The 19010-nt window shown below is 43.1% G+C and overlaps 1 protein-coding gene across 5 annotated transcripts; it reads left to right on the top strand.

The window, feature by feature from the left end:
* Window positions 1-1854: 1854 nt before the first annotated feature.
* On the top strand, window positions 1855-18668 carry FAM124B (family with sequence similarity 124 member B). 5 transcript variants are annotated; one of them, XM_068954464.1, is made up of 5 exons: window positions 4371-4531; window positions 8481-8532; window positions 9663-9880; window positions 10306-11048; window positions 15619-18667. In XM_068954464.1, exons 4-5 carry the CDS (start codon window positions 10317-10319, stop codon window positions 16261-16263), a joined length of 1377 nt encoding a protein of 458 aa, XP_068810565.1. In that variant the 5' UTR covers window positions 4371-4531; window positions 8481-8532; window positions 9663-9880; window positions 10306-10316; the 3' UTR covers window positions 16264-18667. The 5 variants fall into 5 exon arrangements, with proteins under 5 accessions (XP_068810563.1, XP_068810565.1, XP_068810564.1 ...); XM_068954463.1 differs by having other exon boundaries at window positions 9637-9880; XM_068954462.1 differs by lacking the exon at window positions 4371-4531 and adding an exon at window positions 1855-1888 and having other exon boundaries at window positions 8481-9880.
* The last annotated feature ends 342 nt before the right edge of the window (window positions 18669-19010 follow it).

Here is a 19010-nt window from a genome sequence, read left to right as displayed (position 1 = left end):
GAATAGTACCGAGGTGGAATATTTTATGCTCCATCTGCTGTGGTAATAATGGCCTGAGAAAATGAAAAGCAACAAAAAAGTGAGGTTTTAGTTAGGAGTCGGCAAATAATATAAAGAGAAGTCTAAAAACACAATTCCGAAAAGCAGACTATGTGCTCCAGGTTGTCAAGTCATTGCGCTTCTGTACTTTAAGCGTTTCCTTTAGGTGTGGTAGTTGCAATAAGAATTGTGCTCTCAGAGTCCCTTGTAGATTTGGTCTCATTAACTAGAAACAATTATGGTTTCTCTCTAGGTGGGCTGTTAGTATCATCTGTATTGGTTTTTTTTTCTTCTTGTTTTTAAACTTATTTATTTATTATTCTCATTATGTTAGTACCCAGAGGTCTCAGCTGTGATCATAATGTATTTCTCTTTCATATGGAGAGACACGATTGGTATTTGCTTTGAGGAGCTTAGCACTGCATTTACATCTAATGTGAATTTCTTTATTTTTGCAACCGTTGAAATTAAGCCAAGATTTTAAGGATCAGTAAGCTATTAAAGCTTCAAGGAAAAAGGGACAGAGGGAGTAGTTAGGTGCCAGCTGTGTTACAGATTTATCTCTTGGAAAAGCCTCTAACCCCTGCTTTCTGCTGTGACAAATAGCACACTTAGTTATGCGTGGTTGCATGCCTGGAGCAGTGCAGTGGCTATCTGTCCTTTGCCTGTATTTCCAACACCTACCCGCCCACCCTACATACACCCCTACACACACCTCTAATGCCTGCCAAGGCAAGTGACTTACAGGAGAAGCTGATACCCAAATACCACAAGCCAATCAACTAAAAAGGCTGTTTACTTACCACAGCGAGAGGTGACTGGAGGATGTGGAGAAGTGGAGGCCTCTTCTCAGGGTGAGGTGTTTGCAATCCTAGAGGCGAGGAATCCCTGCTGGCCATCAGGTACTAACTTATCATTCTGCCTTTCCTGCTGTGGAGCACCTAGTGGTACATTTAACTGGGAAAGAGGCTTATGATGGGATCCAGGTCATATTGGGGGTGCTTCTGATTGGAAGCATTAGCTCCCTGGATGGCGATAGTTTAGAATAGCCCAGTGCCTGTTCTAAAATAGGTGGAAACCAGCTTAGAGTTGATATCTTCCTAAGGAAAAGGTATCCTGGGTATTTGAGGGAAATATGTTCACAAACTGATTCTGCAGTGTAACATTTCTGTCTTGTTCCACATTCAGGCAGGGAAACAACAGGCAGTACTTCTGGTTCTTTGGTCTTCTGATGCCAGTCAGAATCTCACCTTTGTTTTCACCTGCGAAATCAATTTTGCAAATGCAATGTGAGTGTAACTAACACAGCATTATCTGCTTGGGTCTGTAGATAGCCTGAAATGAACAGGTGCTGAGAGAAGGCAGACTGTCTTAAAGCGTGAAAACTTACTGCTGTTTAGGAGAGACAGGACTGTTATACCTCCTCTAATCCTAGAACTGTTAAAGTGTGTTAGCGGTGAACAAGACTTGAGGGAATTCCCTGCAGAAATCATAGTCTAGGTACACATGTGGTTGTGTTTGCCCTAACAGAAATTGGGAGAGAATCTGCCCGTAGGTATAACTTTCATCTGTTAGTTATGAATAGCCTTCAGTACTCCTCTTCTTACAAGGAGCAAGATCGTAATGGGAAGGGAAGTCCTCATATGCTCAAAGCAAGACAGTATTAGAACCTGAGACTGCTTTAATATGGCCTTTGATTTTTCATGTGTTTCTTTTTCTTCCCAAAGTTTGCTAGGGCGTGTTCCAGATCTCAGCAGCATCTGTATTTCTCAGACCTTGCAAGCCATTTCTGCCAATATTCGTAATTGTTCGATGCTTGGATACTGCTGCTTATGAAATTACATTAAAGGTGAGGCTAATCATCTCCTGCAACTTGTCTGTCCCAGCATATGTTATCAAGGTAGTTAATTATGCAAATCTGCAATTCCCACATAACGTGGGATCAAGGCCAAGACTTTTTTCAATTAGAATTTGGGATGTATTCTGTATCTCAGGATGGTTGCCCTCAGGAAAGGGAGTAATTAGAAGCCTTCACACCACAAAGGTCTGATTTGTTCCTTAAGCTGAGGCCTGGCTTCACTGGTGAGCTCAGCATCTCCTGGTGATGCTTGCTGTTGTTAACACTCAGTAGGGTGTTGTTTCTCTCAACACCTGCTGCTGGCCTTCCAAGTATTTTTCTGAGAGTTGTCTTCATCAATGCTAAGTGTAAGCTGATTAAATAAATAGTTCACTAGATCCTGCAAGTCTGTATTTGATTTAGATATGCCTATTTTATTTTTCTGGAAGGTTTTAAATTGAACTGTAAGTCATACCAAGTTTTTTAGTTTAAATCTTTCAAAAATGAATCCACAAAGCTAGGCACATAAGCAAGCTGACTCTCAAAAGTGGTGCTCCTCCCTCGTTCCACACTGACCTGGGTGGGAGTGGAGGTGAAGAGAGCTTGTGAAGATCAATGCATGTATCTACACTCCTAGCGACGGTATAGATGCTAATATAAAGCCTAACTCTGCAAGCAGGTGTCTGTTCAGACCCATGGTTATGTGACTTCCCACTGCAGTCAGTAGTTCTTCATCCTGAGGGAAACATTTGTGTGTGGTCATGCAGTTACGCAGCTGGAGATAAGATTTTATTGGGAGCTCATCTCCCACTTACACATTTAATAGAAGGTGCCTGACTGACTGATACCCTGCTCTGCAGGCAGATGGGAGCCCCAACGGGGGGTGTAGGCAGATGGCTCCCACAGATACCATCTAGGGTCAGTGGTAGATTTTGGCTCTGCCTAGTATTGAGTTGACTTAATTTTCTAATGCTAATTTCTGATGTAACCTTATATTGGATTATTATTTTTACTGTCTCTTGGTTTGTGTATATGGAGTGGTTTGGGTTTTCTGAAATATTTTAACCAAAATGAAAGTTGAAGAAGAAAGAAGTTAAGACCATTTCCGTCAAACTGGAAGTGCCACATAACTTTCTGGTGATACATAGCCCAGAGTTATTTGGAGTTGTATGTAAAAGCTGCCTCAATTAGGTTGCATAAAACCAAAGCTTTCTGACAAATTTTGCACTTGTGGCTGCAATGTGAGGTCAATAGTCAGGCAATCTCATCTTTATGAGATGTTTGTTACTAATAGGAAGCTATAATGGGCAAAACATATTCCACAGCTTTTAGAGGCATACACTGTGTGAGTGTTCATTGCTGAGAGCCGAGTGCTAAAAGCCAAAGCACAAAGCCATTAGCCATCAATATGGAAACCTGACTGCTGGCAATGAGGCCTGAACTGTGTAGGAGTTTCTGCAAAGAAACTTGTGCATCTTTGGTTACATCCAGTTACTTGGAAAGCTCTCTACGTTTTCCTGTGTTTAAACTGCTTGGAAAGTGCAGCTTAAGAAAATAGTTCGTCTGAACGACTAGAGACAGCCTTCCGCTCTCAGTGACTTCTTGAAGATTTCCTTTGCATGTGGTTATGGTTGCCATCGGCTATGTAATTGGAGAGAGGCCAGCTTATGTCCAAAGCATCTATATAACCACATATGTTTCATCCATCTTAAGGTGTCAGGAGTGGGAAGGCAGATCTGTTCGTTGTTCCTCTCTCCACTCCTTGTTTTGCTACTGCCTCTCATACGCTTCATAAAGCATAGAAGGGAGGGTTGGAGGAGAACAGTATTGCAGCACAATTTGCATGCTCCTGTAATATCGGTAGGTTGGCTTTCACCATACTGTTACCGTCTGCAGCAACATCCTCTCTTTCCTGATTGCCTTTCCCTTTGTCTAGGCAGAATAGGAACTTGTTTGGGTCGGCAGTCGTGATGGCAGCCCTGTTTATATCATTGCAGTGACTCCAATTTAACAAGGTTTCTAAGGTCCTATTGAAGTCAGTAGGTACTTGGAAACTCCATCCTTATTCCAGGCTCTCCTTTCCTTTTCCTGAGAGGTCATTCAGCTACCAAAGGTAAGAGTTTGCTTGCCTTGAGTCTGTGGAAGTTCAAACATCCACTTCATCGGGTTCACAATTTGGCCTATTGCCAGGGACCTCAGTTGTCACCATGTCCCCAGTCTCAGTGGTGCTCAGTAGTATGCTTACACCAAAGTCTGTGTTGTTTATAAGGATCAGTTTTATTTACTTTAATTTTTTTTAGCACAGTTTTTAAGCCGTCAGGGAAAATTTGTTTTGATCTTAATTGTACCTCTGGCTGTGCGCAGTACTGCCAAGAGGATGCCTGTTCCCCTGACTGCTGCTGCTAATGTCAGGAGGAAACGCTGTCGTTTTAGTTTGCATTTTATCTCCCGTGAGTCTTGAAACCCTATCTTGTCTGTGTATCTCCTAGAATAGTGTTTCTTAAGGAAGGAGTTTCAAGTCCCTGTGTCCTGTCTATGGGAGGAGCTGAAGCCGGCTTTGCCATAGTTACTTTTGGACTCGAGTCCTGCTGAGAGGTTGTAGTTGTGACTTAGAGCCAACAGCCTGAGGATCAGCGCTCTTATTAACTCTGTAAGGTAAGGTGATCAGGCTGTAAGAAGCTTCCCCTTCCTTCTCCGCTTTATGGCTGTATTTCTTTTTGGGATTCTTCAATAGTGGTAGAGTTGTCTGTATTTTCTGCATCTCTTTCCTGACAGACTCTTGATGGATCCCTACTCTTTGTTAGCTGGTTAAAAAGAAGAAATGAGTACCATTTAGAAGAGGAATCTATTTTAATAAATGCAGTAGGTTAGATTTTTTTTTTCCCCCTCCTTTGATCATTGGGGTTTTATTTTCCTCAGAAGTGATGATGAATCAGAGTCATAAGGTTTAGATCAAGAGATGACTCTTCAAAAAACTGTTTTCAAGTAAAACCTTAATTCTGATTTTTATCTCAGTGCTCTATGTGCTGTACATAATTTTCATCAGGTGAATTTAAGATCCTCATTATAAGAAGATCTTGAAATTGGTGTAAAAGGTGTAAAATAAATTGTTAGCTTTCTTTTAAAAGCTAGCAATACCACAACATTGTATGAATTTAATGACAACTAGCCCAGAGATGCTTAGGTAATTCACACTCTCTCTGAAGTTAGTTATGTGCTAGTATATAAAGCCTGAATTGTTACAAGGGTTACAGAAGTTGCTGTGAAGTTGTGATTAAATCCTGTGGTGTGTTGAGCATCATCAGTCTTGTTGGTGCCAGTTAGAGTGAAGGGCTCTGAACACCTCAGAGGACTCGGGCACATCTTGAGAAGAAGAATTATTAGTTGTTTTGCTGTGCCTCTCAACCCCAAGATTTTGAAGCGGATAGCAGATGGCACTCTTTGAGGCCTCATGCAATAAAGTATTTGTTAATTGTTTATGTTTAGAAGGGGGTTTTTTTAGGGCTAACTAGTGCGAATTGGTGGTACGTATAAATACCGGTATTTCATCTGCTCTTGTACAAAGCTACACAACCCCAGCTGCGTGCAGTACGTTATGCCAGATTGTCAGACAATCGCTATCATGGGCAAACAGTGCTCCAATATATTTTGTGCACGTACTGTATGAACATCCTCCCCTTTCTTTCCTAGCAGACTGATTTTTCACATAAGATTGAATTGCTATTTTTCTAATCTCTTAAAGAAATCTTTCTTGGCATGTTCAGTAGGTCACTATGAATAATGTGCTTTTCCGTTTGGCAGCCAGACTGGAAAACTGGGGGAAGGGGGAGGAGAGAGAAAGGCAAGAACTAATTACGTTCAGGGATCAGACTGAAACTAACACTTTAATTTTCTAACCAAATGCAAAAAAACCCTAGCACATTATTTTGATGACAGTCATCCCTTTTAACCTTAAGAACTTCTCACTGTGCTTGTAAGAAAAGCTAGGGGTGTGGAGGGCTAGATGCGCAAGACTGAAATGGTATTAATGGCATCCTGACTTTAGCCCAAGGTTTAGGGGGAAAAATATATTGGAGGCAGAGTAAGGGTATGAGAATACCTGTGGTTGGAGGGCCTAGGTTCAAGCCTTTCCTAGTGGACATTTAGGTGGCAGAGCACAGCAGAAGAGGAACAGAGCGCTTCTCTCCTGAACGTGGCATAGCCAGGACGGTGGGGCTGCCCTCCAAAGGGTGCTCAGTTCATTTTGCGTTTCTCATGATTACGTCTGACCTTAGGCCTGGTTCCTGGACTCTTAGGCCTGGTTCCTGGACTCGGTCAGCTCTCCAGTAGCCCAGAAACTGTTTTCTAAACACCTCTATTCAGACTGAGCTCACAGGTAATACTGCTTCCCCGTCCCCCCTAGGCGTACCCCAGCCCCAGCAAGTGTACTGCTTTGTGATAAATGCAATGCAGCTGTAGGAGTCAGTGCTTGGTCCGTTCTGTGCATGGCTTCAGGGTCTTCACTGTTGTAGAACCCAGTGACATTTGAAGTGGATGGCAGCTACTTCAGATCCCAGCTCTGCAAAAAGGAGCGAAGTTGGTAACCTTCAGCAGTCCCTCTGGGAAGCATTTGCCCATCTGGAAACCGGTCTGGTTCCCCCTGGCTATACTGGGAGTTGGAAGGAGACTTGGTGTCAGTGCCATTTCCTAACTCCCACACTCATCCCAACTCACTAGCCCTTATTCTGTACACCTACCTTGTAAGAGTTCGTGTTACCAGTGCTTTATCTTCTTCCTAAGATAAGTGCTTCCACACCCATGGGATCTTTAAACAGCCAGGCCGATGCAGGGATTTGAGCGGGGGTTGGAATAGGGAGGGGGCTGAGAGTTGTGCTTGATGTGGGAGCTGGTGATTGATGTGAATCTCCAGGGCAAGCTGGGCAAGCCAGCACTCCCTCTTCACACCTATGGAAATGAACAGTTTGCCAATGAACTAGTGAATCAACTCCTTTGCTCCCACGTGTATATGCTATATGGGAGAAGAGGAGACAGATGGCAGTTACTGGTACTGCATTGTTTTCTCTTGTGTTTGTGGCTGAGGGACTTGCTGGGAAGTAGGAAAGGAATAAGATTTACCCCCTCCCCAACCTAATCAGAAGAGTAGACTGTAACAACTTCTACAGTCCTCCATGGGACTTGAAGCTGTTTCTGTTTGAAACAAGTGAATCTGCTTCTACTTGGTTATTTCTGCTGGCACCAGTGGGGAAGCAGCACGTGTAAGAGCAGCACAGCAGGGGGATCACATGGGGAGGGAACAAATGTGGGAGACCGTGGGGCACGTGCAGGGTGCTGAGGCGCAGTAAGCGACGCTTGTGGAAATGGAGTGGAGTGGTACAGTGGAGGGAGCGCTGAACAAGCGAAGGGCTGGCCGGTTCACATAGCTCCTAGCTTGTCGGAAAGAACATGTTCTTGAACCTGTCTTTCTGCACAAAGACCTGTAGGCTGTGTTTCTGAGTTACAAGAGCATGCAGATAGTTTCACTGGCTCAGGCCAAAACTCCATCTAGCACCCTGTCCTGTTTCTGACAGTGGTTAAAAGCAAAAGCCTTTGCAGACTGTATTGGAACAGGACAGAGGTACCTCAGTGCTTCCCCAAATTAGTCTTCCAGCCCTTAGCAGATTTGGTTAAATTTTACTTCCACGAGTGGAAGTAGAACTTCTTCCACTCCAATCACTTTGAGTCTCTAAAAACTTCTGGTGTCATGTCGTCTTGTGGCATGCTTAATTGCAGGTCGTGTGGAGAAGTATTTCCTGACTTGTTCAGAAACTGGTATTTGCCAGTTGCAATTGCTGTCCGCTGGAGCTCTTATTGGAAGGTGCTATGCACTGTGTGTTCCTCTTTACCTTCCTGATGCTGTTCATAACTCTGTAGACCTGCACTGTATCCTACCACGGTTCTCTTCTCCAGGCTGAAGGTCCTTGTCCACTTGTTCCTCATGCAGAAGCCATTTCTTTTCTTTGACTGTTCTGGTGTTCCTTCTTTTTTTTTCCCCCCTAAATCTCCACATCCATTTTAATGTAAGGAAACTAGAACTGCACATTGCGTTCAAGATGCAGATACACTGTGGATTTATACATTGCCATGCAATGTCTTCTGTTTTGTTCGCTATTCCTTTCCTGGTAATACCTTTGTTTTTGGCTGCTCCCAGGCACAGAACTGGCATTTTCACAGAACTGTCTAATAAGGCCCAAATCGTGTTCATCAGGTGTATGTCACCTACCATGTGTGCAGAGTTAGGATTGATTTTTTTTTTTTTTCCCCCCAGTATGTTTGTTTCTTCATATTTATCAGCTTAGACTTTTACTGCCGTCTGGTAGTTGGACCTGCTCGTAAAGCAGCACCCACAGCAGTGGTATTTTATGCTTGGGCATGCTGCTGCCATGGCTGCACTGACTCTCTCTGCCTTGCCCAGCAGCATTGTCTCTTACCAGAATAGATATCGCTTGCACTGAAACTGAGCTCGTATTACCTGCTACAGGCCAACTCCTGATGAACTTCCTTAGTTTCAGTGTGTTCCTGTTCAGGCAAAATTCTCTCTTTTTTTTTTTTTTTTTCTTGTATGCAGGAAGGCAGATGACTCCATGCCCCTTTGTACCTGTCCTTGCAGCAAAGAGCTGGTGAATCATTTCCTTTTCTATGTTTTAGTAAAATTATGTTGTTAAGAATTCATTTATAGTGTTTTAATGTTTTGAACACTTGCAGTGTTCTCTTTATTCTTTCCTGCAATTGTCAAAAGGTTGGAATGTTTTTATCTCAGTCCCAACAGTTGCTATTACTTGATCAGAAGTGTTGCGGTAGCTTTGTGTCTATTAGTGCAATTTAAATTTTTTCCCTCGTTTTCTAGTCAGTCTTTTTATTTCTGTTGTACGTTGGTCTCAGTGTTGTTTTTTTTTTTTTAAACATGACTGCATATTTCTATCAGTAAGAGTGGTCTTTTAAAAACGGGAGCCAAGGCACAGCTCCTAGTACCTTTAGACCTTGTAAAGTTTTGCTCAGTGGACTGTAAAGCTAGAGCAGTACTAAAAATTTTGGTTCTAGTTCAGAGTTTTGAATAACAAACTCTTATTAATCCTGGGACTTCTGCACAGTGAGCTGCTGCTTTGTGCGCTTAGTTGTTTGAGAAGGAAACTGGTATGTCAGGAGAGAGAAAGATATGCATTGCTCTTAATTAGGTGGAGCTGGATGCATTCTTGGAAGCCCCAGTTTTCATTTAAATATTGACTGCAGTGAGAGTAGTTCTGTTTGGAAAGTGGAGGTTGACCTAGCTTGTATATATTGCTTCTGGGTTGTCAAAAAAAACCCAGAAAGTCTATGCACTAGAAGAGACCTGGCAAGAGATGTATTTTCACTATTCTTTTTACAGTCTACTTAATAAGCTAAAAATACTGGTATGTAAACTGAAAGAGCATGGGGAAAAACCCTGGAGATCTGCTTAGGGGTACTAATCACATGGCTATGTAACACCTTTTCAAACAAAACAAAAAAAAAAAACAGAAAAAGGAAAACAGGGCCTTGAAAGGGGCGAAGATGGCAGTAGGCTTTTATGGGCTATATATAATAAACTGTGACATTGTTTCCAGCTGAGCAGTGTTTGCCTGTAGTGTGGAGTGGCATAACTAGGAGTCAAGGCGTTTTCCCAAAGCTCCTTTCTTTCCTGAGATTGTTTCATATCTGCCCTTATTGTTATCTATTGTGTTCACATTGTTTTTTTTTTCTGTTAGTCTATTTTCCTTCCTTGTTTTTAAAGAACAGCTTATCTGTATGCCCCAGAAGGGCGTGACTCATAAAGATCACAAGCTTTTAGAACAAGCAAAGGCACAGCCTGCTGACTAGAAGAGAACATGCTGAGGTTTTCAGACACAAGTGCCACATCACGTTTGCAGAAGGCAGCAACTGCGTCCTGAGATGCACGCTGCCGGGGTTCTGCCGAGTTCCAGAGCTCGCGTTTCCACCATCGACTGGCAGGTATATTTACACATCGTATCACCTTGGAGAATAATTACTCTTGTGTTTCAGCATTCTTTATCTCTGCTGCCTTGTTCTGTGAAGGGCAAAAACACTAGAACATAAAGGTATTTTTGGACGCACAGGATACGTGTCATCAGTGACTAGAGCACAAGCCTCGGAGTCAAAAATGAGTCTTCATCTGAGCTCTGCCATGATCTGAGTGACCTTGGTCAAACCGCATAAGGTCTTTTCACTTGCCTCACTTATATTAAATATGCATACACGCTTTTTTCATGGGATTTGAAAAGCTTGTAAAAGATAGTATTCTTTCTGTTTGTGAGTCTTAAAGTACGTTGCTCAGATGGCTGAGGTATAAACAATAGCTAAAGGAGATGGCTAGCACCAGTTTGTCCTTATTAATCCATGTATTTATTTTTTGCAAGGCAACTTTACAATGGATGACAGAGCAGACTCTTTGCTGATGACTGTACATCTTCTTGCCAACTCGGGACGTTCATCGCTTCTGCAGCAAACCCTGGATCGGCTTTTGGAGTGGATTTGCCCGGACATTCGACTTTTCCTTGTGTCCGAGCGTGTTACGCCTTTGAAATACTGTGAGAGGTATCGTAAGAGAAGCTGTGGATTTCCTGGAACGTCTGTTCTCCTTTTTCTACATGAGGACTTTGGAGAAGAACGGATTTTCCAGGTCCATGATTTCTTCCAGCATCCACCATGGCGCTACCAGTGTGTCCAAATTGCTAATGGGCAAAGCCATCCCTATGCACCCGCTAGCCAGGACTTTTATGGCCTAGATGACCAGATGCCGGTGTGGGGCATCAGGCAGGTGCACTGTGGCTCTGAAATTTTGCGTGTGACCCTCTACTGCAGTTTTGATAACTACGATGATGCAGTGAGATTGTATGAGATGATCCTACAGAAAGAAGCAACTGTGCAGAAAACTAACTTCTGTGTCTTTGTGCTGTACACAACAAAAAACATTACTATTCAGCTCTGCTTGAAGCAGCTGCCCATTGGGGTTTCTGTTGAGCCGAAAGAATCATCACTCTTGCAGTTCAAGGTGCAAGAAATTGGGCAGCTGGTGCCTCTCCTGCCTAATCCATGTATTCCTATCAGTAGCACCAGATGGCAAACGCAAGATTATGAAGGAAATAAAATTCTACTCCAGGTATGTGTGCTTTTTGAGAAGTGATTTTTTTTTTTTTTCCCAGCAGAGACCAGGAGTGGCTCAGAATGGAAATTAAGATTTTTTACTTGCCTGTATTTTCTTTTGAATTTGACTGAAGTCAAATTTGAATTTGACACTCAGTATCTGCTTGTGCTGTGATGCCATTGATAAATATAAGCACAAACACTTGGAATATTCAGTGTTGTTAATTTTAACACCGTAACTGCTTGCGTGAAATTGAAAGTATTGATCCTTTTTTTGAGCAGGCTAGTTTAACATCTTCCCTTCCATGCCGGCATCAAATGATTGTGACAACCTGTTCTTTCTTTCTGATAAGTTGGTAACTTAGAAATGTTTTTGAAAGCAGATTTTTGCACGCAAAACTGTTTGTTTTTGTAGGTACAGTCTTGATGCAGTATTGCCTACATTTGATTTTTGTGAGCTCTTGAGTGAATTGTGGTGGGGCAAAAGCGCAGAGTACATGCATCACAGCAGTTCTCTCCCTTTCTGTTCAAGTGTGCAGTCCAGAGGTTGTCTGAATACAGATCAATAAGAACAGACAAAAAACTTGTGCGGAGGTGATGCATACTGTGAGTTACACATATGTGCAAGGATGGAGGGAGTTTAGCTCAGTGTGGTATCTCACAGAGAGTGTGTAACAGTCCATCCCCCCTCTTGACGTTTTTTTCTTCCCCTCAGTTTGTTTAGCCTGCTCTGAGAGCGTGCTCCTGTCTCTGATTTGGTAGTGGTCATCTCTGTGTGTCACTGAGGGCTATTTTCAAGTCCTTTTCAAAGATGTGTGGCTTATTTGAGGTAGGGGCTACATATCTTGAAATTAGTACTCTTGAAAATGTGCATCCTTCTTTTGAAGGACATCTGTAATTTGTTTGACTCCCTCACCCTGGACTCACTTAGGTGGCACTCTTTCTATTAGAGCAAAAAGGAATATAAATTGATGTCACCTGTAAGAGTTGAGTGTGAAGTCTGGGGTTGGTTGGCTCTGCCCTGCACTGACTGAATTTTTATTTGAAGCATTAACTTAAAATTAAATGGTGACTTCCAAATGGCATTTTGAAACGCAGAATCCCAGTTAGTATTTTTCTTTTTATCCCACACCTTTTTTGTTATAATTTGGTTATTTAAATAATTTGGGGTTTTTTTGTGTGGCCTTTTTTTTTTTTCTTCCCCTTCCAGAGTCGCTTTGTAAACTAGTTTGCAACCTACTTCGACTGGACAAGGCCCTGAGCCACTTCACGTAGCTCTAAGGTTGGCCCAGCTTTGAGCAGGGGACTGGACCAGGTGACCTCCAGAGGTCCTCTCCTAAATTACTCTGTCGTTCTCCCAGTTATAGATGCCAAGTCTTTGAGTGACAGACATACGTGAATTCCCTGGCAGGAGATTCAAAAGTTTTTTTGGGGTATGTAACCGTGTCATGTTGCGCTCCTGTCAAGGGAAGCTGGAGCTCATTTGAACTTGACGATGTCTATTCCGTGTTCACGTTTCAAGCCACATGGCAATACACTGGCAGCCTGGCACACGGGGCTTTACTCTGCAAGTATTCGGCTCATGCCAAGTACCAGCCAAAAGCTGGTAAGCTATAAGCTTTCTGCCCTAGTGCAAACCAAATCCAAGGGTCTATTTGTGGACTTCTATTCACAGTGAATTGTCATTTTTCCCTGACATGCAAGAATTTTTTTTGTTTTGTTTTTACTGGGGGACAGAGAACTTGCAAGTCGCTCAGTTTGACAGAGAAGTAAATAAACCACATCCTTTCCTTCTTGCCTAAGTTACTCACTAATTACTGTTCTAGTTTGTGTCCTTTTTCTCAGCGTTTATAGGAGATCCCTATTGCCCAAATTGTACAAAATTAATCTAAGACAGTCATGTTAACAGCTGACTATACTGGGTACTGCGGATTTCAGAGTTATCTGGTTTATTCATTCATGATCAGCTGATTTATTCATTGACTTCTTTTTGCCTAGGTATTAAAACAGGTAGGGATTGTTGTTGATTTTGTGCTACTTTGCAACAACTTTAAAATGAAGGTCTTAATAAGTAGAAAAAAAAATCTGGTCTGAATGGCAGCATGATGGTTCCTTTTGATCTGTTCTGTTCTGAAACTTGTCTGATTTGCTGTATTGATATTTTTCCTGGAATAGCATCAAACGGAATTGAAATATGTGAGCTCCAGTTAGTTGTGCAATAAAACTACCGAGTGGTGAACACAAGTGCTGGTATCACCCGACCATGGGAACTTCAGTGCTACCTACCAGATACCCTATTTAAACAACTGGAAGGGATATCTCAGTGCTGTGACTAATGTGTTTAGCTCTGGGTCTGTTTACCTGTCTACACCAAAGCTTTGTAGGGTGTTTATTTTGTGTTTGAGAGCCCGTTTCCCCTGAGCATTGACTGCTTCGGAGTAAGACAATCTCCATGTGCTGTTAAGTAAGTAATGACATCGGAAATGTGGCACTAGGTGGGAACCTGTCTCCAGGGTTGATGTCCCTTTGGAACGGGAAGATCCCCTGGAGGAGTAAAGCGTCCGCCTACCACTGTGGCAAGCTGGGAGGCCTCAGCATGGGTAGCTGTTGGTCTGCCTGTTCTCAGCCTTCACAAGAATTACACTTGAGCTGGAGTTTCCTGGACGAGGCTTTTTCCAAAAATAGCTAGTCAGGCTTTGCAGACATGAATGAACTCTAATAGAGCAGATGCTTCCCATAAAACTTCAGCACAAGACAACTACAACTGAAGCCTGTATTTGTGCTGTAGTCGTGTGCAGCAGCTCTGTCATGGGCCGTACTTATGGTGTGTGCCCTAGTCCTGAAAGCACTAAGAATGCTGCACGCGAGCTCCTCAATGTGTGTGGGTGTTTCTGTCTGGAAAATCCCAGATAGAGGTTTAAGAGCATGATGCTATGTGGTGATTCAGATCTTTTGTTTGGATTAGATTTCAGCCATGGCTATTTTTTTCCATAAAGCTCCCTCCATGCTGTCCTGATAAACTTGGTGTGGGGGAGGGATGGGGAGAGGAGCAGGACCAGGAGGACCTTCCACAATTTACCTAGTCTGTCTCTGCTTGAAGGCAGGACCAGTTTTCAAACCACTGCCAAACTTGACAGATGTTGCTTTAGCTAGTTTTCATGTAGCTTTATTTTTAAATGTGAGGCTCTTGAAGAGCAGATGTGATACAGAAATGTGGCTCTCCCTGTGCTGGCATTAGTTGTATCACTAAATCACAGTGTGCAAGATCAGCCTCTGGCATAGCATGATCTGTCGTTCTCTAATCTCTGGGAATTCGGAGCGCACAGAAGGATCACAGCATGTAGCACGACTCACAAGTCCCCTTTTTGGACAAAAGACTGGTCAGGAAAAGCCTATAGAATGTTTATTTTATGGGAGGGTAGGGAGAAACTCAATTCAAGTGTAACTTTCTTTTTTTCTTTCTCAGAATACTTAGGGTTATGGCCTACGATTTCAATTTTGAAATTTACTAATAAAATGGATGAACCTACTGGATTGTGTCACTCAAACACTCTATAGCTACTTAGTCAGGCACTGTAGTTGACTGCAAAAAATTGTAAGACTGTTTGCTCTGCGTCAGACCAAAGCTTCCTCTAGCTGAGCTTTCTATCTCCAACACCTGGCCACCGCTGAATACCTTGGGAAGAATAACAGGACAAGTGCGTATGTTATGCCATATTAATATTGTCTCGAACTGCCCATTTTAAACTTGGAGGATTTCTGAAGCCTACTGTGGCTTGTTTGTGTAGCAACTTGCAATGACTCTCTTTTCCAAGCATTTATCTAGTCTTCCCTTGAATCCATGTGAACTTTCAGTATCCACAGCATACTTGGCAAGGACTTTCTCAGGTCTACTGCTGCCTTTGTTTATTTGAAATTGGCTCCCACTGGTTTCATTTGATGGCCTCCATTTGCACTGTGAAAGGCAGTGAACAGACAATACCTATCTGTTTCTCCGTATGACTATATGGACCATATGACTATAGCCTTTTATCCTCTCTCTCCCAAACAGTTTTCCAGGCTCGAGAGTGCCAGCAAACCTTGTTGTTCCTTTATCTTTAGCCTTGCAGTTATTCTTACTGTTCTTTCTTGAACCTTTCCAATTCTAAGATGTCCTACTCTGAGCTGAGGGGACGGAGAATACTGTATTGCAGCTGTGGGGGAACTGTACATGAGTTATGGAGCATGCACTGCATTTCTTTTGGAATAACTCTTAAGATTTAATTTGCTTTCTAGACTGCTGTCAAGTACTGAACTGATGATGTTATGAGGCTGTCTGTCACAGGAGTGAGACCCTGGGGTTACAGTCTACTCACAACCTATCATTTCATATGTGAAGCCAGGATTTTTTTCTCCATGCGTATAACTTTAAATTTCTCTACACTAAATTTCACCTGTCATCACTCAGTCTTGTGAAACTCCTTATGTTGTCTTCTCCGTGTTACATTACAGATGATTTCAACACAATAAAGCTAGGTGAGAACATTGTCACGTGACTAAAGATAAACCAATATTTTAATGGGTTCTTTTCAAAATTTCTTCCATAGGTTCAAGGCAACTCCAAGCACAGTGAAAAAAATGGATTTTCCAATGAGCATAATAATGCAGGCAGCGAAAAACTCCTCTGTAACTCTGCCCAAACACCTTTCTCCATAAAGTGGATTAGCCCAGAACAGAGGAGCCGGATGGTCAGAACTGTGAAGAGTAAAATGAAATCTGGACAAAGTGAAGCTCTTACTCCCAAGCAAACAAGCAACGTTCTTCACAGGCCCTTCTGTTCTTCTCGCAGTGGTCCAGCAGCCCCTTCCCAGTGGGATGCCACCCCTTTCCACGTGCACTCAAGCAGCAAGCTGAAAATGTCTCACCAGGAAAGCCAGCCTCCTAGGCAGGAAGCTGAGACTAATGTTGACACCGGCTTCACTGTGGTAAATGCTGACTGTGACCGCTCCCCTCTGAACCGCTTTTCCAGGGATTTGCGGACCAGCCTTCTCCAGCCACCAGCACCCAGCTATTCCCTGGCCGCCGCTGGCTCCAGCATCAGCTTACCCTCCGAGGACAGAACCCATCTGTCCTCTTTTGCAGCCAAAAGGAATAAAGGAGATGGGCAAAGAGCTTCAGGCTTTCACTTGCAAATATCGAGAGCCAGCCCTGGAAACAGAACTGAGGAGGAGGAGGAGGAATTCTTTATATGACTGAAAACAAATGTGCCAGATGGACTGATCTCTTCCAAATGATAGCTAAGTGCTTTAATCTGGAAACACAGTGAACGCAGTCTGCATATTGTGTTTCTTTGTGCTGTGACCACTGATGCTTAGCTTACCTTTGTAACTGTGAAAAAATGTCAGTAGAGGGCTTACTGAGACGGAGGGATGCTTATTTTCCATGGAGAGATACTAAGGAGGCTGAAGGCAAAGCAGGAAAAATAACACTATTTACAGAAAGGTTTATTTTTTTTAATGCAGCGTATATTGGAGGATTATTGTGCAATAAATAGGAGTAAGCCATACAAATCCTTCTGCCGTTATAAAATGTTAAGAAATAACTAGAGATATGTTCAGATAGTGTTAGAGCTTCTAGCTCCTTTGAGCACAGTAACCACCTGCAGGGGCTTGTCCTCAGCTGGTGTGAGAGTATTGGCCCAAGGTAGTGGTACGGTTGCAACACTTGCACCCACCTGTGTTCCTTCTTACTTTCCCTGTTGTTGATACTTAAAAACTATCAAAATTGTCAATTTTATGCATGAATCAAAACATAGCAACATTTTTTTGGAAATATTTTTGAAGAAAAAATTTCTACATTGGCCTTTGCCCAAATTGGCATCGTACACACAAAAAGGAAACACTTGCAAAGAATTGTTTGAGCTATGTGTATGCTCCAGTAAGACTCTTCCGTTGCCAGGCCTTATGATACTTAACAAAATAAAACCACAAACAGGCTAGTCTTTGTTAGACCAGTGTGCAATTACCAGCAGGATGATGGAAATCCTAATTGGATTTTATAGAGCAGAAGACAAGAGAAGTTAGAGTCTAGGAGAGAACTGTCAGAATACTGAAGGGTAGAAAGGACAGGAGAAATGAAGTAATTTAAAAGCAACGGATGCCTGAATAACTGCAGTCTTGATCAACAGTTTTGTTTTCTCAAGTAGGATTAACTAAATCTTAAAGGGAGAGAGACAGGAAGAGCATGACTGAGGATGAAGTTATGAAAAGAAAAGCAAAATCTGATCATTGTATTTACCTTCCCAAAAAACAGAAATAGAGTTTTTTTTTTCCTTAAATATATCTGAATTTGCTTTACATGAAGATGAGAATTTCTTTGGAAAGTGCCTACTGATTGCCTCTTGTTAGCTTCTAACTCAGGTTTGCTTTGTGATGGCTTCTGCCCATCCAAGGACAGGCAGAAGGTGACAAACAGCAGAGATGTGTAACAGCAGAGTGTTCCTGCAGCATGGTTCGGGATAATTTTAGTAGTGTTCAGCACTTGCATCTGTGCCAGATGAATGCGACCCATATTGCACTGGGGGAACTCAATTACCTGAAAAAGTGCAAACTGAATTCTTTGTTACTAGTGGACTGTGTAGCCCAGTGGGACTTGGGAGTGGTGTGATTGCAGCGTGTTAGTTCGGGCTTCGGGAAGGTCCAGCTTTCTGGTGAGGGTTTAAAGGTAAAGCTAAGTCTATCTAAAGAGTTGCAGCTGGGGAGTAGGACAGTCCCCGCTCCATGCCTACATGTTCTTGTAGTTGTTTTTGTCCTGGCAATGGAGCCCATGTACCCTTCAGTCCGGGGATCTAAACCTACAGAAAACTAAACAATTAAAAAAAAAATGGGAGGGAGAATAGTTTTCTGCTGGGGATAGGCGAGGAAAGGAAACAGGATTATACCTCAACCACAGCTTCGAGGTGTTGGATTGGTGTGTCAAAGCTGTGTCACCTCCTAACTTGCATTCTGTCACTTTGCTCCGAATAAGCGTGGGCCTGCTCTGGGAGGCAGCTGTGCGATCGCGCCCAAACCTCTGTCGGTAGAGCCGCTCGCTGCATGTATTCACAGTGCTGTCTCCACGCGGCAGCGACAGCGCAGGCGGCAGCTCGCACCCTGCCTCCTGGCCTCGTCGCTGGAGGGCCGAAGGGGAAGCAGGCACCGTCACCCTGGTGGGTCTTGGCACTCCCATTGCCACAGCGCAGTCAAGAGGGAGGTGGAAACTGCCAGGGGAAAGGTGTGCACAGGAGATGTGATGTTTGAGGTTTGGAGTGACAAGCGCGCGTGCGCTCCCGGTGATGGTTTCCAAGGCTGCGTACCTTCATGCTGTGCCATGCTCTTCAGAAAACATATTACGATGTGATGGAGTCCTAAAGAGAGGAAGAGCCGCTATGTGGGTTTTACCTATCACAGATCTAGCTCTGCAGGTCTGTTGTCAGAGATAGGTGATCATTTTCTACTTGATTCATTGGACGCTTGACAAAAAGACCTATCTTCTCCTGTGTTCTGTAAAGTTTTGAGGTTTCTTAATAAAGCGTAGAGTGCTATGTTACCTCTTTGACTGTGATTATTTAATCTTACCTAGCATGCTAGAAATTTGTCCAGTGTTTTTCAGAGCCACAGCAAAACGTTGGGTCAATGTAGGAAAGCAGCAAAGCCAAGACCGTACAGGGCCAGCTGTCTGGGTGCACTGGGGTGTGCGGGAGAGCAGGTGGCAGCCAGGGAGGGATAAGGAGAGAGAAAGAGAGATTAGGGCAGGGCAGGAGTTTCCAAACATGGTGTTACAATCCTGGTGGTGTCAATGGATGTGATAATCATGAACCTAGGAGACAAGTCAGAAGTGGGATTCCTGGGAGAGATTTAAAGAGAGATTTCAGGATCTGTTTCTCCACTTTTTCATGCCGATTACTTGAGTTAGACCCTATTTAGCATATTCCCTTTTCTCTAAGAGAAAGAGGGCGCTT

This window comes from Struthio camelus, chromosome 9 (assembly GCF_040807025.1).
Source record: "Struthio camelus isolate bStrCam1 chromosome 9, bStrCam1.hap1, whole genome shotgun sequence".
Taxonomy (NCBI): domain Eukaryota; kingdom Metazoa; phylum Chordata; class Aves; order Struthioniformes; family Struthionidae; genus Struthio; species Struthio camelus.
The sequence above is the reverse complement of the archived record's forward strand: the minus strand, read 5'-3'. Positions and strand labels throughout refer to the sequence as shown.

What these genes read in the sequence shown, in the direction of transcription:
- FAM124B (XM_068954465.1), top strand. Translation starts at nt 10,317, where the DNA reads ATGGATGACAGAGCAGACTCTTTGCTGATGACTGTACATCTTCTTGCC. An exon ending in GAAATAAAATTCTACTCCAG is followed by an intron (nt 11,049 to 15,618) that starts GTATGTGTGCTT and finishes TTTCTTCCATAG; the next exon opens with GTTCAAGGCAACTCCAAGCA.